Source organism: Heptranchias perlo, chromosome 2, assembly GCF_035084215.1.
Source record: "Heptranchias perlo isolate sHepPer1 chromosome 2, sHepPer1.hap1, whole genome shotgun sequence".
Taxonomy (NCBI): domain Eukaryota; kingdom Metazoa; phylum Chordata; class Chondrichthyes; order Hexanchiformes; family Hexanchidae; genus Heptranchias; species Heptranchias perlo.
Genome location: NC_090326.1, coordinates 162,946,892 through 162,966,502, shown reverse-complemented (window position 1 = coordinate 162,966,502; position 19,611 = coordinate 162,946,892). Strand labels below are relative to the sequence as shown.

General features: G+C 48.5%; 1 protein-coding gene across 1 annotated transcript in view; it reads left to right on the top strand.

Annotated features, from left to right (window-relative positions):
• Positions 1-19,278, top strand: part of cyldl (cylindromatosis (turban tumor syndrome), like) — a 41,210-nt gene extending 21,932 nt beyond the window's left edge. Inside the window, 7 exon segments of the mRNA XM_067996423.1 lie at positions 2,327-2,418; positions 3,532-3,598; positions 7,685-7,817; positions 8,757-8,865; positions 11,616-11,734; positions 12,908-13,118; positions 17,557-19,278. Coding sequence (XP_067852524.1) covers positions 2,327-2,418; positions 3,532-3,598; positions 7,685-7,817; positions 8,757-8,865; positions 11,616-11,734; positions 12,908-13,118; positions 17,557-17,741 — 916 coding nt within the window. The 3' untranslated portion in view covers positions 17,742-19,278.
• Positions 19,279-19,611: the final 333 nt, after the last annotated feature.

The following is a 19,611-nucleotide window of genomic DNA, read 5'->3' as shown; positions in this document are numbered from 1 at the left end:
GCTAATTTCTTTTCATAATCTAACTTCCCTTTCTTAATCAATCCTTTAGTTACTTTTTGCTGTCTTTTGAAGAATTCCCAATCTTCTATCCTCCCACTAAGTTTGGCTACCTTATATGTCCTTGTTTTTAGTCGGATACTATCCTTGATTTCTTTACTTAGCCACGGATGGCTGTCATTTCTTTTACACCCTTTTTTCCTCAGTGGAATATATTTATTTTGAAAGTTGTAAAATAACTCCCTAAATGAACACCACTGCTCATGTACCGTCTTACCCTTTAATCTATTTTCCCAGTCCACTTTAATCAATTCCGCTCTCATACCATCATAGTCTCCTTTATTCAAGCTCAGTACGCTTGTTTGAGAATCAACCTTCTCACCCTCTAATTGGATATGGAATTCAACCATGTTGTGGTCGCTCGTTCCAAGGGGATCCTTAACTAGGACATTATTAATTAATCCTGACTCATTACACAGGACCAGGTCCAAGGTTGCCTGCCCCCTTGTAGGATCAGTTACATACTGCTCAAGAAATCCATCCCTGATGCACTCAATGAACTCGTCCTCAAGGCTGCTCTGCCCAATTTGATTTGTCCAGTTAATATGATAATTAAAATCCCCCATAATTATGGCTGTTCCCTTATTACATGCCCCGACTATCTCCTGATTAATACTTCTTCCAGCAGAGTTGCAACTATTAGGAGGCCTATATACTACGCCCACTAATGTTTTTTTTTCCCTTATTATTCCTTATCTCCACCCAAACTGTTTCATTATCTTGATGCTTTGTCCCAATATTATTTCTCTGTATCACAGTGATTCCTTCCTTTATTAACATAGCCACCCCACCTCCCCTTCCTTCCTGCCTGTCCTTCCTGATTGTTAAATACCCTGGCATATTTAATTCCCATTACTCAGCTGTGTGTATATTCCTTCTAGCCCTCAGTGCTAATTTCCTCCTCCATTCCCCCTCCTCTCCTGAGTGGTGGGATCCATTTATTCCACCCCCACCCCCCACTCTCAGTACCTCTAACAAGTAAACATTCTTCATGAGCCCAGTCAGTGAGCTACTCAACTACAGGAGTAATTCATAACCTAGTTTTCACCCAATGTCCACATTGACCCTGGGGGGATATGGGGGAGGGGCAGTAGGAGAAGAGGGGGACATGTGCTCTTCCCCAACTGTGGTTTTTTTTGGGGGGGGTTTGTGTCCTCCTCCCTCCTTCTCCAAGTTCCAAAATACTGCAATGACTCATGAAGCTGGCAGGACAAAGTTGATAATAACTGTTAGAAACAGAAGATATAGGAGCAGGAGTAGGCCATACGGCCCCTCGAGCCTGCTCCACCATTCAATAAGATCATGGCTGATCTTCAACCTCAACTCCACTTTCCCGCCTGATCCCCATATCCTTTGATTCCCTTAGAGTCAAATTATCTATCGATCTCAGCCTTGAATATACTCAACGACTCAGCATCCACAGCCCTCTAGAGTAGAGAATTCCAAAGATTCACAACCCTCTGAGTGAAGAAATTCCTCCTCATCTCAGTCTTAAATGGCCGACCCCTTATCCTGTGACTATGCCCCCTAGTTCTAGACTCTCCAGCCAGGGGAAACAATCTCTCAGCCTCTACCCTGTCAAGCCCCCTCAGAATCTTATATGTTTCAATGAAATCACCTCTCATTCTTCTAAACTCCAGAGAGTATGGGCCCATTCTACTCAACCTCACCTCATAGAACAAGGCAAAAAGGCACACAGGATCGTGGGCTTTATAAACAGAGGCGTAGAGTACAAAAGCAAGGAAGTTATGCTAAACCTTTATAAAACACTGGTTAGGCCTCAGCTGGAGTATTGTGTTCAATTCTGGGCACCTCACTTTAGGAAGGAAGTCAAGGCCTTGGAGAGGATGTAGAAGAGAACTCAGATTTAATGTGATTGGCAAAAGAGCCAGAGGGGAGATGAGGAGACATTATTGACGCAGCGAGTTGTTATGATCTGGAATGCGCTGCCTGAAAGGGCGGTGGAAGCAGATTCTATAATAACTTTCAAAAGGGAATTGGATAAATACTTGAAAAGGAGAAACTTGCAGGGCTATGGGGAAAGAGCAGGGACGGCCTATAACGGTGTGATTGGGATGGATGAACATCGTTCTTCGTTCATAGGATGCATTCCCATTCCCCCAACACAGCAGGTCAATCGAGACGGGCAGAAAACAACCAGCGGACACTGTGCGTGAATCTGAAACAGACCTTCGCAGAACCTCGGGGAGAAACGTTTCAGCTCGGTTAATATCTGTGCTGTGATTCTCTTTCTCGATTTCTATACTAGGGACGGGTTCGTAGACTGCAAAAAGGTGATGAACCTGCGGAAGCAGCTGACGCAAGGCGGATATTGCATGGGTTTTACCAGCGAGGAGAAAGGTCAGCGATGAGGAGGGGCGTGGCGCTGTGATGTCACTGCGTGTACCGTGCGTTAGTGCGTTCAGTCTGCCTGTCACTGAAAGACAAGAACGAACTTGCATTTATCTGGCGCCTTTCGTGACCTCAGGATGCCCCAAAGCACTTTACAGCCAATGAAGTACTTTTGAAGTGTAGTCACTGTTGTAATGTAGGAAACGCAGCATCCAATTTGCGCACAGCAAGATCCCACACTGTGCTAATGACCAGATCATCTGTTCTTTATCCGTGATGTTGAGGGATAAGTATTGATCCAGGACACCTGGGAGAACTCCCCTGCTCTTCTTCCAAATCGTGCCGTGGGATCTTTTACATCCGCCTGAGAGATGGGGAGATGGGGAGGTGTGGCCTCAGTTTATCATGTCATTTGAAAGACGGCCCCTCTGACAGTGCAGCACTCCCTCGGTACTGCACTGGGAGTGTCCGCTTAGATTTTGTGCTCAAGTCTCTGGAGTGGGACTTGAACCCATGACCTTCTGACTCGGAGGAGAGAGTGCTACCCACTGAGCCACGGCTGACGCTCGATAGTATTGCTGCAGTCTGCCGTGGTCCAGGGGGAGGCGACGGTCGCAGGTTTCATTAGATTGGCCGAAATCCAGGTCTTCGGCCGAAGATTTCTTCCCAGAAGCGGCCGGTCGAACGTTCCCCCGATGCAGGGCAGCCCTGAAGGCTCAGCAGAGGAACACAAACCAGCAAGATCCCACAGCTCCCTCCCCGGCCTGTGCTAATCTTGGCCAGGGAGATTATTGTGGGTGGGGTTGGGGGCGGGGAGAGGGGGTTACACTTGGCCTCAGCATCCTTGCTTTAAGGAGGGGGAAATAATCGCAGCCCCCCCCCCCTTCCTCCTCCCCGCACCCCCTCCACTGCCACCACCCTTGGTTTATAATGATAAAATGTGATGCTCGTGTGGTGGAATAGCCTGTTTCACTCAGTGTCTGGGCTCGCACGAAGGGTGAGAGACTGAAGGAGGAGAGGGCGGGGAAATGGCACCCCAGCAAGGAGCCAACGTCTTCAGGGGTGGGAAGAATGAACCATCGCTGTCCGAGTAGTAATGAGCGTTCTGCTCTTCTGTTCCAGATCCTGAGGAGTTTCTGAATGTGATCATGCAGCGTGTTCTGGGACTGGAGCCCCTGCTCAAACTGAAGTGAGTCCCTGAACTGAGAGACAACTGAACGACATGAAAAACAATCGGTCCGTCACACTTAGCCCTGTCCACCATCTAACCCACCCTCTTTCCCCCGCCCCAAACGCCATGTCCCAACTCCCGACACACCATCACTCAATCTCCTGGGACAGCCAAAGAAAAATAAAAGAGAAAAGATAAATTCTGTGAAAATAAAAAACTTCTTACTTCAAATTTAATCCTCAAAATATTAGGCTTTGCAACATTAAATGTCAGACGTCGACAGGTTTATTAAGCAGACAATAATTAAACATACACTTAACAGGCAGCACTGATGACAAAACCTTGCAAGTTTCAGCCGGAGAATTCAAACACGTTCCAGTTCCGAGCTTGGTTTTATGTGTTGATTGGACCTTAATCGAATTTTGAAGTATCTGTTCCAACACCCACTTTTTATATCTTTATTCACCCCTTCTGCATTACCTAATACACCTCCCTACAAGGTGAACTTTAATGAGCCTCTTCCCTTGTCCCTTGTCAATAACCTTTTAGTTTTAACTTTTTCCGTAGACTGGCCCAACTCCCCAACACTCTTCCTCAGGCAGGTGCTTATCTTCAAGGCTATTCATGAACAAAGGAAGCTTCTCTGCCTGTATAAAGTCACTGGAATGTCTTTTAATTAGGTTTTATTGTCTAAACTGATCATTGATTTTAAGGTCAGTCTCAATTCAACAGTTCAGTGGTCACTGCACCTAAATTAACTTAAACTTCATCACTTAACAGAAAGAAGCTAAAGGTTACTATTACTACAATATCAAGAGAAATCTATTACTACAATATCAAGAGAAATCTATTTCTACAATATCAAGAGAAATCAGTCACAGTATAACATTAACAGATTTGTGGCTAGTCTGGTTAACCCTTTCCTTACAACAGGAACTAGCCTAGCTCCCCTTCTGAGCCCTTGTTTCGATGTCCCACTCACCGCCCGCACTGGTATCTGGTACCAGAAGTCACCGAGTCTCTGCCTGGTGTCTAACCTAACCTCATGCTTCTGCTGATGCCTCTTGGTTCTTCCGTCCTTGCCCAATTCAAGTAACCTGCCCAACTGCACAGAATCTACTCCCTTCAAAAATTTTAAAATCCCTCTTCACGGAAGAGGACACAAATAACTCCCCAGAAATGCTAGGGAACCAAGGGTCCAGTGAGAAGGAGGAATTAAAGGAAGTTAGTATTAGTAAAAAAATAGTGCTGGAGAAATTAATGGGACTGAAAGCCGATAAATCCCCAGGGCCTGATAATCTGCATCCCAGAGTACCAAAAGAGGTCGCCATGGAAATAGTGGATGCATTAGTTGTCATCTTCCAAAATTCTATAGATTATGGAACAGTTCCTGCAGATTGGAGGGAGGCAAATGTAACCCTACTATTTAAAAAAGGAGGGAGAGAGAAAACTGGGAACTACAAACCAGTTAGCCTAACATCAGTAGTAGGGAAAATACTAGAGTCTATTATAAAGGATGTTATAACAGGACACTTCGAAAATATCAACGGGATTAGACAAAGTGAACATGGATTTATGAAAGGGAAATCATGTTTGACAAACCTACTGGAGTGTTTTGAGGATGTAACTAGTAGAATAGATAAGGGAGAACCAGTGGATGTGGTTTATTTGGATTTTCAGAAGGCCTTTGATAAAGTCCCACATAAGAGGTTAGCGTGCAAAATTAAAGCACATGGGATTGGGGGGAATATACTGGCATGGATTGAAAATTGGTTAACAGACAGGAAACAGAGAGTAGGAATAAATGGGTCTTTTTCGGGGTGGCAGGCAGTGACTAGTGGGGTACCGCAGGGATCAGTGCTTGGGCCCCAGCTATTCACAATACATATCAATGATTTGGATGAGGGAACCAAATGTAATATTTCCAAGTTTGCTGACGACACAAAACTAGGTGGGATTGTGAGCTGTGAGGAGGATGCAAAGAGGCTTCAAGGCGATTTAGACAAGTTGAGTGAGTGGGCAAATACTTGGCAGATGCAGTATAACGTGGATAAATGTGAAGTTCTCCACTTCAGAAGGAAACACAGAAAGACAGAGTATTATTTAAATGGTGATAGATTGGGAAATGTTGATGTACAAGGGGACCTGGGTGTCCTTGTACACCAGTCACTGAAAGTAAACATGCAGGTGCAGCAAGCAGTTAGGAAGGCAAATGGTATGTTGGCCTTCATTGCAAGAGGATTTGAGTACAGGAGAAAGGATGTCTTACTGCAGTTATACAGGGCCTTGGTGAGACCAGACCTGGAGTATTGTGTGCAGTTTTGGTCTCCTTACCTAAGAAAGGATATACTTGCCATAGAGGGAGTGCAGCGAAGGTTCACCAGACTGATTCCTGGGATGGCAGGACTGTCATATGAGGAGAGATTGGGTTGACTTGAGTCGAGTTTAGAAGAATGACAGGGTATCTCATTGAAACATATAAAATTCTGACAGGGCTAGACAGACTGGATGCAGGGAGGATGTTTCCCCTGGCTGGGGGGGTCCAGAACGAGGGGTCACAGTCTCAGGATACAGGATAGGACATTTAGGACTGAGATGAGGGGAAATTTCTTCACTCAGAGGGTGTTGAACCTGTGGAATTCTCTACCACAGAAGGCTGTGGAGGCCAAGTCACTGAATATATTTAAGAAGGAGCTAGATAGATTTCTAGACACAAAAGGTATCAAGGGGTATGGGGAGAGGGCGGGAATATGGTATTGAGATAGAGGATCAGCCATGATAATATTGAGCAGGCTCGAAGGGCCGAATGGCCTACTCCTGCTCCTATTTTCTATGTTTCTATGTTTGTGCTTTTCCAATGTAAAAAAAAAATTCTCTAAGCCTGTTCCTGATCATTAAAACCCATGAGTGAGGTATTAATCTACTGTTGCTCCTCTGAACCTTTTCCAAGGATTCTACATCCCCCATTATGTGAGGGGACTGGCTGACACAGGGCCTTTGTATCAGACTGCTTGCTGCAGAGCTTAACTCATGTTGTACCTGCCCTGGGAGTGTTTGATGTGATCGTCCAGAGGAAGCTTTACTCTATATCTGACCCATGCTGTACCTGTCCTGGGAGTGTTTGACGTGACAGTCTAGAGGGAGCTTTACTCTGTATCTGACCCGTGCTGTACCTGAGCCTCTCTCACAGTTTGTTCTGTCTCCATGAGTAGCGGCTGTGTGTTGTTCATTTATTATATAAAGCTGCAACATCATACTCACCAGGCCTTCCGTCCGCTGGAACCCCTGTGACGTACTTGCTGCTCCGTAATCCAGTCCCGAGTGGCTGTTGACCGAGCTGCGATCCTGGGCTGTTCTCTTTCCCCCATTTCTTGCTTTCAATCAAAAAAACCTTTTTATTTAGGGAATGCCAGGGGGGAAAGAAAAGATTACCGATAGGGCCAACAGTTGTACTGACTAAATGATTCTATTCAATAGGGTCCTTCTCACTTCCACTCAGGGTCCTGTTGAAATAGAACCATTCGGTACGATATTCCCAGGAGATTACATGGCTGTGGGGGGGAGGGGGAGGGGGTGTTTAGTCACGATGCTCCGCCCATCGTGGGGTGGGGTGGGATTGATGGACCAGCTAGTCTGTTCCTGCCTGTCATTTTCGTACATTCGTAACGTTTGGGCCTGTGGTTTTTTCTTTCTGTGGCAGTTGGTTGGATCCCTCCGCCCGACCGAGCCCTGCAGCTTTCTTCGGACAAACGGTCGCTGAGTGACAGGAACGTGGGGGCCGTAGATACAAGGTTAAATGTAAGACATTTGGAGCAGAGGGCAGGAGAAAATTCTTCACACGCGAGAGCTGTGAGGCTGCGAAATTCAGTCCCAGGGTTAGTGGTTGAGGCAGAAACGATGTCAACGTTCAAGGATGAGATTGGGGAGGGTGGATGAAGGAGAAAGGGTTGAATGGATATGGGAACAGGGTGAGTAAATGGGATCGGAACTATTTTCTGGCGTGGGCGGGGGGGGGTAAACGGCGACAGGGACTGGTCGGAGGAACGGCCGGCTTGTGTGCCATTGCCTTCGACGTGTAACCAGTCTGTCTGATTGTTTCCCCAGGTCGGAAGGGCAGAAGGACCAGGAGTGTTACTGTCACCAGATATTTATCGACGAGGACGGAGATCTTCTTGTTCCCACCGTGCAGCAGCTGGTGGAACATTCCTTTCACAGCAACCACCTCAAGCTGGCCGAGGTGGGCAGGTCATGTCTCTCGGCTCCTCCAGACAGATTCCCCCGGGCCCCAGAATAATACTGGGCCTGAAAGGGTTAAATTATGAGGCCAGGTTGCATAATCTAAGCTTGTATTCCCTTGAATATAGAAGATTAAGGGGTGATCTACATAGAATTACATTGTGTCTACAACACAGAAACAGGCCATTCGGCCCAACTGGTCTATGCCGGTGTTTATGCTCCATACGAGCCTCCTCCCTCCCTACTTCATCTAACCCTATCAGCATTTCCTTCTATTCCTTTCTCCCTCGTGTGTTTATCTAGCTTCCCCTTAAATCCATCTCTGCTATTCACCTCAACTACTCCTTGTGGTAGCAAGTTCCACATTCTAATTGAGGTATTTAAGATGATTAAAGGATTTGATAGGGTCGATAGAGAGAAACTATTTCCTCTGGTGGGAGAGTCCAGAACAAGGAGGCAGAACCTTAAAATTAGAGCTAGGCCGTTCAGGGGTGGTGTCAGGAAGCAATTCTTCACACAAAGGGGAGTGGAAATCTAGAACTCTCTCCCCCAAAAAGCTGTTGGGGCTGGGGGCCAATTGAAAATTTCAAAACCGAGATTGATCGATTTTTGTTAGGCAAGGTTATTAAGGGTTACGGAACCAAGACGGGTAAATGGAGTTAAGATACAGATCAGCCATGATCTAATTGAATGGTGGAACAGGCTCGAGGGGCTGAATGGCCTCCTCCTGTTCCTATGTAACCAGTGACTTATAAAGGTTTAGCATTGCTCCCTTGCTTTTGTGCTCTATGCCTCTATTAATAAAGCCCAGGATCCCGTATGCTTTTTTAACCGCTTTCTCAACCTGCCCTGCCACCTTCAAAGATTTGTGTATGTGCACCCCCAGGCCCCTCTCTCTTCCTGCAAACCCCCTTTTAAACTTAATTCTTTTATTCCTCAGATTCCATCTTGCTTCATAATCCAGATGCCTCGTTTTGGGAAAAATTACAAAATGTTTGAGAAGATCGTCCCGTCGTTGGAGCTGGACATCACCGACCTGCTGTACGACAGTAGGTAAAAGCGGCCACGGTGCATGGCCACCTTTGTAGGGGGAGGGTGTTGGTTCACTGTCCCTTGTCTCTCAGTGCCGAGCACCCAGTCTCCGCACCGGTGCCCAGGAGCATGTCAGCCAGCGCTGTATGCCCTGTCACTCTCGGCGGCAACCGGCCGTGGGCCAGGTAAGAAATCACAAGAGAAGCAGGACAAGTTGAGAAGACTGTTTTTTAAAAAAAAAAGCATATGGGATCCTGGGCTTTATTAATAGAGGCATAGAGTACAAAAGCAAGGAAGTAATGCTAAACCTTTATAAAACACTGGTTCCATAGGAACAGGAGTAGGTCATTCAGCCCCTCGAGTCTGTTCCGCCATTCAATCAGATCATGGCTGATCTGTGTCTTAACTCCATTTACCCACCTTGGTTCCATAACAGAGGGAGAAACACTCTCAGTATAAAGTAGACCCCACCCCCACCACCGGTGAAGATGTATTTCCAGGAGTAAATTCTCAGCTTAGTGGAGAAAGCAAGTTGGTGACTGACAGGATTGACAACACTAATGCGTTACAGTGTCGCCCATTGATTTCAAACACGCTCTTAGGGACATAAGAACAAGAGTTGGCCTGTTATGCCATTCTATTAGATCATTGGCTGATCTGAACCTCTGTATCTCCTACCTCCCAGTCCTTTCTCTCCCTCTCTTTCACCTCACCCCTTGTTCTCTCTTTCCTCTTACATTCTATCTTAGTTTCTTTCACTTGTTCTCTCGCCCCTCGCGCCCGTCCCCTCGCGCCCGTCCCCTCGCGCCCGTCCCCTCGCGCCCGTCCCCTCGCGCCCGTCCCCTCGCGCCCGTCCCCTCGCGCCCGTCCCCTCGCGCCCGTCCCCTCGCGCCCGTCCCCTCGCGCCCGTCCCCTCGCGCCCGTCCCCTCCCTCGTCCTCTTTGTCTCTTTCTCTCCTTCCCTCCCGCCCTCGTTCCTTCCCTCCCGCCCTTCTCTTTTCTCTCCCATTTTACTGTGTATTTCTAGAGTTCTCCTGATTGTCCAGTGCTTAAAAGGCCTGTCCAGTGTCACCCACTCGAATACCCTGCTGACGCTCACTGCCAAGGCTCACATGAAGAATGGGCACCTGGGTGAGCAGTGGGGGAGAGAACCCCCATAGAACCGAACCCCCGCAAGGAGTCCACACTTGGCAGAGCAGAATCTGTCCCGAGGGGTTTTGCCACATAAGAACACAAGAAATAGGAGCAGGAGTAGGCCATCCGGCCCCTCGAGCCTGCTCCGCCATTCAGTAAGATCATGGCTGATCTTCGACCTCAAATCCACTTTCCCGCCCGATCCCCGTATCCTTTGATTCCCCCTAGAGTCCAAAAATCTATCGATCTCAGTCTTGAATATACTCAATGACTCAGCATCCACAGCCCTCTGGGATAGAGAATTCATCTCTTCACTTTCCTATCACAGATTCTTTCCCTCAGGAGACTAAATGTGCTGGGAGCACATTGTACCTGGACGTGTGGGAGGAGTGGGCTTGATGGGCCGAATGGCCTTTTCTCACTACCCCTTTCCTTATTAGCCATTGAATGAACAGGCTGGTACGTCACTCAACCGTGACTGGATGGTTGTAAAATACAATTTTTTTTAAAAAAGGACCCAGTTTTAGGGATGGACACCTCAAATCAAGGCCATAGCGGTTGGTATTTTAGATCTCCTTGTGGTACAAACCACATTGTAAAAATATTGTCAGCATTTTTTTTTCCTTTTTCTATAAATATCAGGATGTAGGGATGAGCGCCTCTGAACATCAATTTGTAAAAACCCACTGTTTGCCTGTCTCAGTTTTCCATAAACTCATTTTTCCGATTGATGTGAAACAGGAAAAGCTCCAGGGATTGTCCCCTCAACGATTCTGCGCCAAACACTGACCCGTCCGTGAACCATTGGCAGCCGTGCCTTCAGCTGCCCAGGCCCTCAGCTCTGGAATTCCCTCCCTAAACCTCTCCGCCTCTCTCTCCTCCTTTAAGATGCTCCTTAAAACCTATCTCTTTGACCACCTGTCCTAATATCTCCTTACGTGGCTCGACGTGAAATTTTGTTTGATAATCTCTCCTGGGACGTTTTACTGTGTTAAAGGCGCTATATAAATGCAGGTGGTTGTTGTTGTTATGTGTGTGTTGGTGACATGGAGGCTCTAGACAAGCCTGAAGGGCTCAAAACAAACAAATCCTGCAATGGGTGATATTTAATTTAGGCAACTACGGACCTAAATTTAAGTGTCAGCTGTGGCTCAGTGGGTAGCACTCTGGCCCCTGAGTCAGAAGGTCGTGGGTTCGAGTCCCACTCCAGAGACTTGAGCATGTAATCCAGGCTGACACTCCCAGTGCAGTACTGAGGGAGTGCTGCACTGTCAGAGGTGCTATGTCTCTCAGATGAGACATTAAACCGAAGCCCCCAACCTCAGCTCGCCTCTGGTTCTTTTGCCGATCACCTTAAACCTGTGTCCTCTGGTTACCGACCCTTCTGCCACTGGAAAGTTTTTCCTTATTTACTCTAACAAAACCCTTCATGATTTTGAACACCTCTCTCAAATCTTCCCCTTAACCTTCTCTGTTGTAAGGAGAACAGCCCCAGCTTCTCCAGCCTCTCCACATAACGGAAATCCCTCATCCCTGGCACCATTCTAGTAAATCTCTCTTGCACCCTTTCTAAGGACCTGGTGCTCTCGACCGTAATGACCAGGACAAGTCTAAATGTTTTCCATCCCCTCCAGGTCCGAGGGAATGCTGTCTGTGCGGAGAGCTGGCCACCCAGGAGTGTGACGAGTGTTTCAGGGATAAGCTGTTTTCGAAAACGGGCCTCAAGCAATACTGTGACATGTGCTGGTATCAGGTATGTGACCTGAGGCTTCTCCTGCTTTACTCTGGGATCGGACTGCGAGGGTATCACATGCCTGCCCGATGTCCTTCCCCCTCAAAGCAGGTGTCATGAGGATCAGAAACTGGGACAGGCGGGTTTTTTTTTTTGCAAAACCGAGTTTAAAAGGAATGTTTATTCATCTGAATCGACATAATCCTGAGAGTCTGTGAACGGGAAGCTCTTACACAAGCAGGGCCCTCGACTCTGCCTCAGACCCATGGATGGTGTTATAAATCTGTGTGGAGAAGATTCCCTCTACACGAACCATCAGGAAAAGCTTTATCATTAAATTATTCATTTCAGTTTAATATTAAACTCCTAAAGCACAATAATGTAGAAAGACTTGCATTTATATAGTGCCTTACACGACCTCAGGACATCCCCCAAAGTGCTTTACAGCCAATGAAGTATTTTTAAAGTGTAGTCACTGTTGGAATGTAGGGAAACACGGCAGCCAATCTGAGCACAGCAAGATCCCACAAACAATAATGAGATACGTGACCAGGTTCATCTGTTTTTAGTGATGTTGGCTGAGGGATAAATATTGGCCAGGACACCGGGGAGAACTCCCCTGCTCTTCTTCGAAATAGTGCCATGGGATTGTTTACGTCCAGCTGAGAGGGGAGACGCGGCCTCGGTTTAACGTCTCACCCGAAAGACGGCACCTCCGACAGTGCAGCACTCCCTCAGTACTACACTGGGAGCGTCGGCCTAGATTTTGTGCTCAGGCCTCTGGAGTGGGACTTGAACTCACCACCGTCTGACTCGGAGGCGAGAGTGCTTCCCACAGCTGAACACTCCTAAGTGCCAATCCTATTTTCTCCCCCCTCTCTCTTATTTTAAAATTTTTATTTTATTCTTCGAATACAATTTTGTTTGTTCGGACCTTCTCCTGCTGAGTAAACTTCAGTTACCCCGCCCCCTCGAGGAGCACGTCCGGATCAGTAAACCCCACCCTGTGTAGGTGACCCTGGTGTTTGAGAGGCTCCAGGAAGTGTCCCCCTTTTATATCGTTAGGAGTCGAGGCGACTGTTTGATTGAATCCAATTGGCGTTTAAACCCTGCGAGTCACTTCTCTCACGGGATGACGGCATTCCTGGATTTAACGTTCCCTCCTGTTTCTCTCCCCTCCCCCACCCCCGCCAGGTACATTCCCACTCCGCCAGAAGAAGCCACAAGTCCATGAAGCTCAAATGCCCGCCCGAGTACACGCGCAAAGGGACGGCGGCTGTGCCTCGGGAGAAGATGCAACTCTTCGCCGTGCTCTGCATTGAGACCAGCCATTACGTGTCTTTCATCAAATACGGACCTGAAGACCATCACTGGATGTTCTTCGACAGCATGGCCGACCGACACGGTGAGCACGAGAAACGGATGATGGGACAACAACTACTTGCGTTTATATAGCGCCGTTAACATAGTGAAACGTCCCAAGGCGCTTCACGGGAGCGATTATCAAACAAAAATTTGCCACCGAGCCACATAAGGAGATATTAGGACAGGTGACCAAAAGCTTGGTCAAAGAGGTGGGTTTTAAGGAGCGTCTTAAAGAAGGAGAGAGAGGTGGAGACGATTAGGGGGGGAACTTCCAGAGCTCAGGGCCCGGGCAGCTGAAGGCACGGCCGCCAATGGTGGAATTGAAGAAAATCGAGGATGCGCAGGAGGCCAGAATTGGAGGAGCGCAGAGATCTCTGAGGGTTGTAGGGCTGGAGGAGGTTACGGAGATAGGGAGGGGGCGAGGCCATGGAGGGATTTGAAAACAAGGATGAGCGGTATTTTAAGATGGCCGCTGTATGTCCGAGCGTCAAATGAAAACTCGCCCTTCCAATTTGATGCTGTAGAAAGGGCCTCAAACTCAACTGCCTGTCGGCATAACAGCAATATAGACTGGTGCAATACTCACATTGGGTCACTACGTGTCGCTAATGCCGTTAGTGTATAAGGTTATGTCCACAGTGCCCGTCGAGAACACCCAGGGGGCAAAACACCATTACTGCACCAGGGCCCTGACTCCTGGGATTCCAACATTGAACCTTCGCCTTCCATCTCGCTGGAACGTTTTCCCACTTTGCGCGCCGCTGCGTTCTCTGGCGGGCAGGGCCAGCGGCCGCGGAAGCAGGCTGTGTTTCATTCCATTGTTAATTTGAGGAGGAGAGGGGCAGGGGGGTGTGATCCTGCATGTCGTTTTGCGTCTCTCTGATATACAGCAACAGCTAACGTCAATCGTGCCCATTTGACGTAGGCCCCCAAGGTTGCTAGGCAGCGGTAAGTATCCCAAAGTCATGGAGAGGACAGGGGAGTCGAAAGAAAAGTTTGCCATTAGCCATTTCCCAACCATTTGTCGTCATTTAATTTTGTTTTTGTTTCTTTTTACCCACTGGTACACTTAAGTATCGTGAATCTTTGTGACATTGTTCCAACTTTTTTGCCCTCCTCTCCAATGGGCTTCCCAATGGGAACCCACCTACCTGTGTTTGAAGATGAGGAGGATCTGAGGAGGGATGCTCTGTGCTCACACCCTCAGGCAGAGGGGGACATACCTCGCTGGGGCAGACGATTGGATCCGGATCCTGGGACAGCAGTCCTGATAATAGCACTAAGCACTAAGACTCTCTGGATGTTTTTTTCAGAAATGTAGCCATCAGGGTGGGTACAGTCGTGTCGTGGTTGCAGTACTGGACTCGCAGCCCACAGGGTGTGAGTTCAAACCCCACCCCCCCTCAACTGTGGCAAGTTCCAAACATACTGACCTCCTCCAGCCCTACCTCCCTCAGATCTCTGCGTTCCTGCAATTCCAGCCTCTTGCGCATCCCTGATTTCTTTCTCCCCACTGTTGGTTCCCGTGCCTTCAGCTGCCTAGGTGTTAAGCTCTGGAATTCCCTCCCTAAACCTCTCTCCCTCTCGCTCCCCCTTTAAGTCGCTCCTTAAAACCTACCTCTTTGACCAAGCTTTTGTTCACCTGTCCTAATATCTCCTTATGTGGCTCGGTGTCAAATTTTGTTTGATTATCGCTCCTGTGAAGCGCCTTGGGATGTTTTACTATGTTAAAGGCGCTATATAAATGCAAGTTGTTTGTTTGTTTGTTTGTTTGTTTGTTGAACATGATGGGCAGAAAAAGACCAGCTGGTCCATCAAGCCTGCCCCACAATCATGATGACCGGAGCATTGTGACCAGGCCCTCTCACCCTCCCTCCCCCCGCCCTCCACGGCCTTGTAATCTCCCGGGAGAGGCAAAAAAAAAAGAGAAACCCCCCCCGGGGCCAATAAAGGACAAAAATACTCTGGAAATTTCCTCTCCGATCCCCCCCCAGGTGATGGAAACTGATCGAGGAGATCACATGGACCAAGTGTTATCTGTTAATCCACTTGCCCGGTATATGATGCGATCTCTGCCCCAGTCAAGAACTAGTCCAGCTCCCAGTTGTGAAACTGAATTCCATAAATCTGGCATTGAGGGTTAGGAATAAAATGAAAGCTGCCGAATTGTCGTCAAAAAAGAAAACCCCCCGACTGGTTCACTAATGTGTCACCCCTACCCAGCCTGGCCTACGTGTGACTCTACCCCCACACTACGTGTTTGACCCTGAAGGCCCTCAGTTGTCAAGGCAACTAGGGATGGGCAATAAGTACTGCTTGTGGTCACTTTTTTTTAAAAAAAGGTATGTTTTCAGCGACTGAGCTGGGGAACGTGGTGTGACAATGAGCCACCAAGGCCGCGGGTTCAATCCCCCGTCTGTCCGCTGGGTGTGACTCAGTGCTGGGGCCGTGCTGTGTGTGGGAGGGGCAGTAAGATTCAATGTTTTCAGGAGAAGGAAGGGAGAAGATCAGACGGGACCTGCTGGGTTACAGCTCCATCCCGTTGGCGTGTGAGGCTGGACAGTGAGCGTCGGCCGGCGGGCTGTCACGGCCGAGCCCAATCTTGCCCTCACCTGAGCCGCGTACAGTGTGCAATTCCAGCAGGGGTCACTGCATCACCATCAGGAGTGGGAATGTTGGCTGGTTTACTTCCTTTCACCCCTCCCCCCATCCCCCGCCCTGCCCCCGTTCCTTCAGCCGGGGATACTGAGTCCAGTTACAGTGGCCCTACGCCTGTCCCAATGGTGTAGTGGTTATGTCACGGCACCTGGAATACTGCATACAGTTTTGGTGTCCATACCTAAGTAAAGACATACTTGCTCTCGAGGCAGTACAAAGAAGGTTCACTCGGTTAATCCCGGGGATGAGGGGGCGGACATATGAGGAGAGGTTGAGTAGATTGGGACTCTACTCATTGGAGTTCAGAAGAATGAGAGGCGATCTTATTGAAACATATAAGATTGTGAAGGGGCTTGATCGGGTGGATGCGGTAAGGATGTTCCCAAGGATGGGTGAAACTAGAACTAGGGGGCATAATCTTAGAATAAGGAGCTGCTCTTTCAAAACTGAGATGAGGAGAAACTTCTTCACTCAGAGGGTGGTAGGTCTGTGGAATTTGCTGCCCCAGGAAGCTGTGGAAGCTACATCATTAAATAAATTTAAAACCGAAATAGACAGTTTCCCAGAAGTAAAGGAATTAGGGGTTACGGGGAGCGGGCAGGAAATTGGACATGAATATAGATTTGAGGTTAGGATCAGATCAGCCATGATCTTATAGAATGGTGGAGCAGGCTCGAGGGGCCGATTGGCCTACTCCTGCTCCTGTTTCTTATGTTCTTATGTTACTGGACCAGTGACCCAGAGGCCTGGATCAATAACCCAGGGAATGTGAATTCAAATCCCACTGTGGGTAGTTTGAGAATTTGAATTCAATTTTTAAAAAAATCTGGAAATAAAATCAGTAAAAGTGACCAATGAAGCTGTCGGATTGTCGTAAAAAAAAGAAAACTCCCAACTGGTTCATCAATGTCCCTTTAAGGAAGGAAATCTGTCCTCCTTACCTGGTCTGGCCTATACGTGACTCCAGTCCCACCCCAGCGTGGCACTCAGTTGTGTCAAACCCGCTAGATGGAAAAGACAGCAAACTGGGCACAGACTGGGAACCGAATGTGATGACTCCAGATTGATACCGGGGCTTAGCGGGTTAAATCACGAGGACAGGTCGCACAAACTTATCATAGAAAGGTTACAGCACGGAAGGAGGCCATTCGGCCCATCGGGTCCGCGCCGGCTCTATGCAAGAGCAATCCAGCCAATCCCACTCCCCCGCCCTATCCCCGTGGCCCTGCAATTTTTATTTTCCTTTCGAGCACTTATCGAGTTCCCTTTTGAAGGCCATGAGTGACTTGGCTTGTATTCCCTCGAGTATAGACGATTGAGGGGTGATCTGATCGAGGTGTTCAAAATGTTAAAGGGATTCGATAGGGTCGATACGGAGGAGCCATTTCCTCTTGTGGGGGAATCAAGAACGAGGGGACATAGTCTTAAAATTAGAGCCAGGCCGTATGGAAGGGGAATCAGGAAGCACTTTCTCACACAAAGGGTGATGGAAACCTGGAATTCTTTCTTCCCCAAAAGGCTGTGGATGCTGGAGGTCAATTGGAGCTTTCAAGACTGATTTTTGTTGGGTAAGGGTATGGAGATATGGAGCTACGGCGGGTAAGATGGGGTTAAGATACAGATCGGACATGATCCCTAATTGAATGGTGGAACAAGCCCAAGAGACTGAGTGTTCCTGTGGTACTCGCTGGGCGAGCACACCGAGCCAGGCTGGGGGGAACTTGTCTTGTAATAACCTAACCGTGTCCCTAGACTGTCTGTACTTATTTTTTTTGTCTTGTCTAACTGCCCGGTCTCTTCCCCCACCCCCCCCTTCGCAGGTGGCGAGAGCGGGTACAACATCCCCACCGTGACCCCCTGCCCGGAGGTGGCGAAGTACGTCAAGTATCCGGCCGCCCGGTTGGCCAAAGAGCGGCCCCGAGACATGGAAGGAGTGGCCAAGCGGCAGTTCTGCGACGCCTACATGTACCTGTACCAGAACCCGAGAATGGCCGTGTACAAATGACACGATGGGTCAACGCGCTGGGCTGAGGACTTCACCGGCTGGGGCGGGGCGGGGGGAGGGGGGAGTTCATTTTAACAGGAAGAACAAATTAAGTTGAACTTGCACTTGCACATTGCTAACGGACGGCCAGGAAGAGTTGGCGAGGGGGGGCGGCCGATTAACAGGACAGAGCTGGAAGTGTGGCACTGAGTGATGGGCCGAAGGGAATGGAATGATGCTCTGAGCTGGAGGAGGAGCAGCTGCTGGAGTCCGCAGCCAGAAATGTACTTTGCGTTGAGGGCTCTGTACCTATATACAGCCGCGGGATTCAGCTTCTTGTATTGTGTGATTAGTCCAGCTAGTCCCAGTTCCCTCCCCCTCCACCCCGGAGGTCACCCTTGTACGTCCAGGTTTACGTTCTCGTCCCATGCTTGCTGCAAAAAAAAGCTGCTTCTTTTCCGGGACAGAAATGCCGGGACAGTGGGACTGTCCCGGGGGGCTTTACAAACAAAGTGCTTGGCGACCACCCTCTCGGTAATGTGTTGATAAAGTTTTTTTTTGCTAATTTATTCTCGGGTTGTGGGCAGCGCTGGTACGGTTGGCATTTATTGCCCATCCCTAGTTGCCCCTTGAGAAGGTGGTGGTGAGCCGCCTTCTTGAACCGCTGCAGTCCGTGTGGTGAAGGTTCTCCCACTGTGCTGTTAGGAAGGGAGTTCCAGGATTTTGACCCAGCGACAATGAAGGAACGGGGATATATTTCCATCCCACCCTCCCCCCTCCTCTCCACTGCATTGCTTAAGGACCGGCTGTGTTCAAAGCACTTAATCACTTATGGCTTTTTTTTTGAGGGGTGTGTTGGTGGGTGGGGGTAACCGGGCTATTTGACTACGGGAGGCATTACATCCAAACAGTAGGCATGTTCCAGGCAGAGTAGGGAGGTGGTGGGGGATTTGGGGGTAATGATTAGAAGCGGATACTCTGGGAGTAGTTTCTCCCTCGGTCGTTTTGGGGGTGGGGGGTGCTGAGGCGGTCTCTACTACCTCCCCCTCCCTCCACCCCGCCCCGCCCCCCCCCCCCCCCACCGCTTCCCACTCGGAGTCCCACCAAAGATCAGCCAACTCGTAGCGGCCTCCCAGAAAGGTCCTGGTCTGTCGGGGCACAGAGACTCACCGGGCAGTGAGCTAACTCGCTGAGTGTGTTGGTACATGGAATGTAATCAAAAACCCGCCCGAGAATTGAGAATAGCCTCGACTTTCCCCCACTCCGGAGTGAGGATAACTCTGGGACTGTGTCAGGTTTTTTTTTTGTCTTTTGTCGTGCAATATTCAAATATTATGCAAATTTAACGAATAATGCATACGATTTTATCTCCGCACATTTTACAGTGCGAGGCGCTGTCTTTCCGCTGTTCATTTCCTCTCCGCGCACCCAGAGCCTTTCTCCGCAGCCGATGACACCCCCGACTGGCTTTTCTTTGTTTTTGTTTTCCAATAATGACTTTTGTCAGATTTATATTTTGAAATAGTTTTATGTTTATAAATAAAAAGATTTATCTCAATTTTTACTTTTTTTGGGGTGGGGAAGGCCATTGAGATTCATTGTCAGGAAGGTTCAGGCCAGTGGTTTGGTCTCCGTACCTCAGGAGGACAACACCTTCCATGGGGCTTTTTGTTGCTTTACTTATTTTTACTTTGTCAACAAAAAAAAAGAGGCCTTTTTAATCTAAAAGAAGGTAAATTGTATATGCTGAAAATGTGAAACACTGACAGAAAATGCTAGAAATCAGAAACATCTCTCTCCTCTCCCCCTCCTCCCCCTCCCGCCTCCTTTTCTTTCTCTCCCTCGTCTACTCGCTTTCCCCTCCACTCTCTTATCTCTCCCTTTTTCTCTC